The sequence below is a fragment of the Austrofundulus limnaeus genome, unplaced genomic scaffold (genome assembly GCF_001266775.1).
Source record: "Austrofundulus limnaeus strain Quisiro unplaced genomic scaffold, Austrofundulus_limnaeus-1.0 Scaffold111, whole genome shotgun sequence".
NCBI classification, from domain to species: domain Eukaryota; kingdom Metazoa; phylum Chordata; class Actinopteri; order Cyprinodontiformes; family Rivulidae; genus Austrofundulus; species Austrofundulus limnaeus.
This window is the reverse complement of record NW_013952513.1, coordinates 565,589-568,512: the sequence shown is the minus strand read 5'-3', so window position 1 is coordinate 568,512 and position 2,924 is coordinate 565,589. Positions and strand designations below refer to the sequence as shown.

The window sequence follows — 2,924 nt, the reverse complement described above, 5'->3', positions numbered from 1 at the left end:
TTTCTAGGCCCGTCCACTAGAGGCGCTGTTCGCTCAGACATCAGTCTGTTGATGACGAAGATCGTCGCTGCGTAGAGCTGCACAGCCTTTCTAACCGCTTTATGTCTGTGTGTTCGGCGGCGGGGGGAGCGTTTGGCACAGCGGTATCCCGTCCATCTACCAGCAGCTAGCTCCAGGACCGTTCTGACTTTTTTATGGCTTCACCGCCCCTGACAAATCCTCTGATATCCTGCGCTGCTCGATTTAAGGAGGACAGAGTTTAAACTCCAGCTGTTAAGGAGCCGATTTTCTGTTTTGGCGATTTTATGTTTCACGGGCATTTTTTTTTTTGTTTGTTTGTTTGTTTTTGTTTTCAGTGTTGACCGACACAGGGTCGAACTTAAACGTATCCGCAGACATTTTTTTTTTTTCCAGTATCGTCATTTTTTTCTTCTTATAGTTCCTCGTCAGAAGGCGAACTGAAAATCTTTAAAAAGAAGGAGGGAGAGAGAAAAACAGCGTCCCCCCTCCCGCCTGCCTGCTGCCTCCACCCGGACGCCTCTCTGTGTACAAAACGTTATTAATTTACAGGTTCTGAACCGCCGCCGCCGCTGTTTGAGCAGGCGATGAATCATTTTTGACTGACAGCTTTTGAAGAATTAGCTAGCTTAGCCGCAGAGGAGCCAGCACCGATGGTGATCTCCTGCTGACAGACAGCTGAATAATCTTACTTCAGCCGTAAAACCCAACGACTCGTTTACCCCGGAAAGTACACCACTTCTAATCGTCTTTAAGTTAATTATTTTTATTTATTTTTTTGAGTGGAGGGGGGGCGGGTGTCCGCTAGCTACCGGTAGCTACTTCTCCTGCTAACCCTGGACAGCTCCTGTACGGCTGGGTTAGCTTTGGACAAAGGACCAACGACACGGGAAAAATATAAACAATCTGACCGCACAGTTTGTCGTGTTTGGGAGCAACAAACACAAAGGACCTGACATGATGTTTCCACAATCAAGACACTCAGTAAGTGGCTTTGAATTCATTTGACATCATGTGTTTAGTTCGGTGTGTTTCACCAGGGAAATTATCTACGTAACTTATGTTATAATTAAAGGACACAGATTATTTGTGCAATAAAATTGTTGGTTTGTATTTGCATTTTTTTTAAAGTTCAGGTAAGTTTTTTTAAAATTAATTAATTAAGTAATTTTTTTGCTGAGACTTGCTAGTTTTGGGTAATTGAGTTGAAAACCTTACAAAATACAATGTACAAATTCAGTTTTATTTCATAGACATCTTTACCATTCTTCCTTGTCAGTGACATTTGTTTTTAATCCCAGTAGACAAACTTGTCCCACTGTAACATTATTAAAAATACCTATATTTAAAAAGTGGTATTTACTCAAAATGAACTACATTTAAGTGGGTGTTTTGTGCACACGTCTCTGTTCCCCTAAATCTCAAGTTTCCATGGTAACAGAAACTCAGTCCAGGGCATGCATCCTATTAGTGATGTGGGCTTTCAGCCCATTGGTCAAACAGTCATGTTCAGAGACTAGAACTGTGCCACTTCAACCATCCAGTTGTGTCAAAGTAGCTTTAAAGCAGAGGTTCTGTCTGTCAGGGCCCTAGGATATTAAAAAATATTGGTTTTGACTTCAAGAAGCCTAGCAACATTTTTAATTTTTTTCACATTATTTCACTTAAGTCATTTAAATGTAAATATAAAAGAAGATGAGTTTGTAGACAGCCAATAAACCCCAGAGTAAGACGACAATTTTAGCAATTCTGCCCCCACCGGTCTCTGTTGCAACATTTTGTTTCCATCATTAGAGAAAGGGGTAAAGGTAGTTTGCTGAGGCTAGTTCTTGAATGTCTTGTGACATGAATGGTTTGCCCTTTAACAGTCAGTGTGTGTGACAGCCTGCTTGTGCTACTGCAGGTAGGATTTTCAGACTGGGATGCAGGACAAGAGGGAGTCTTTGGGTTCACGGTGTTGCAATGTTATTTGTGAGATTAGGGGAAAACCCCTAACCAACACAAAAAATAACTAAAAATCATACTTTAAATCAGGAGTGTCAAACTCATTTTCACCGAGGGCCACATAAGCGTTATGGTGGCCCTCGAAGGGCCAGTTGTAATGAACTTTGATGTTTCATGTTTAACTTTGACTAAACCGTGTTTTAACACGTCCACTTAAACAATAAGGACTAAGTGTACGACTGACTAAATCTGAAATAAATACAGAAATATTACTAAAAGTACAACTAATAAGTTTTTCTCACTGATGAGTTTCTAGTGAGTAGCTACTATGCTTTATGGCAGATTTAGTTTATGGTTGATGCCAACTTTAAAGTAGCTTATTTTCAGACTGTGCTATCCAACTAAATTGCTTCAAGCCAACAGCTCAGGGGTAGGTCAATTGTTATACCTTTTAAAGTTTATTTTGTTGCATTTATGTTTACAGAGAGGAGAAGTTAGAAATGACTCGGCCTGTAACTGAAAATATGGATGAAGCACAACAGAGCTGCTTCATGGAAGAAGAACCTCAGCTTAGCCTGTTAGCCTTCGCGCTAGCGCTGATGCTATATTGCCTTATATATGTATTAGCTCAGCACTAGCGTGACAAACAAGCTAAACTGAGGTCTTCATCCATATTTTCAGTTGCAGGCTGAGTCATTTTTGTGTTCCCCTCTCTGTCATGTGGATGTCGGACCTCAATGATGAGAGGAAAATGTGTAGAGCTGAGCTAATACATATGTATATGGTCATAGCGTCTGGGCTAATGCTAAAGCTAACAGGCTAAGCTGAGGTTCTTCTTCCATGAAGCAGCTCTGTTGTCCTCCATCCATATTTTCAGTTACAGGCTGAGTCATTTCTACCTTCTCCTCTCTGTCAGCGCTCTCTGGTTTCATTTAAGAGTCGATCGTTAACTGGGGTTGTTC

The 2,924-nt window shown here is 41.0% G+C and overlaps 1 protein-coding gene across 1 annotated transcript in view; it reads left to right on the top strand.

The window, feature by feature from the left end:
* Nucleotides 1-511: 511 nt before the first annotated feature.
* The window catches only part of tle5 (TLE family member 5, transcriptional modulator), a gene marked incomplete at its 5' end in the record, with an annotated part of 45,584 nt that continues 43,171 nt past the window's right edge, over nucleotides 512-2,924 (top strand). The window contains 1 exon segment of the mRNA XM_014014184.1: nucleotides 512-1,002. Coding sequence (XP_013869638.1) covers nucleotides 976-1,002 — 27 coding nt within the window.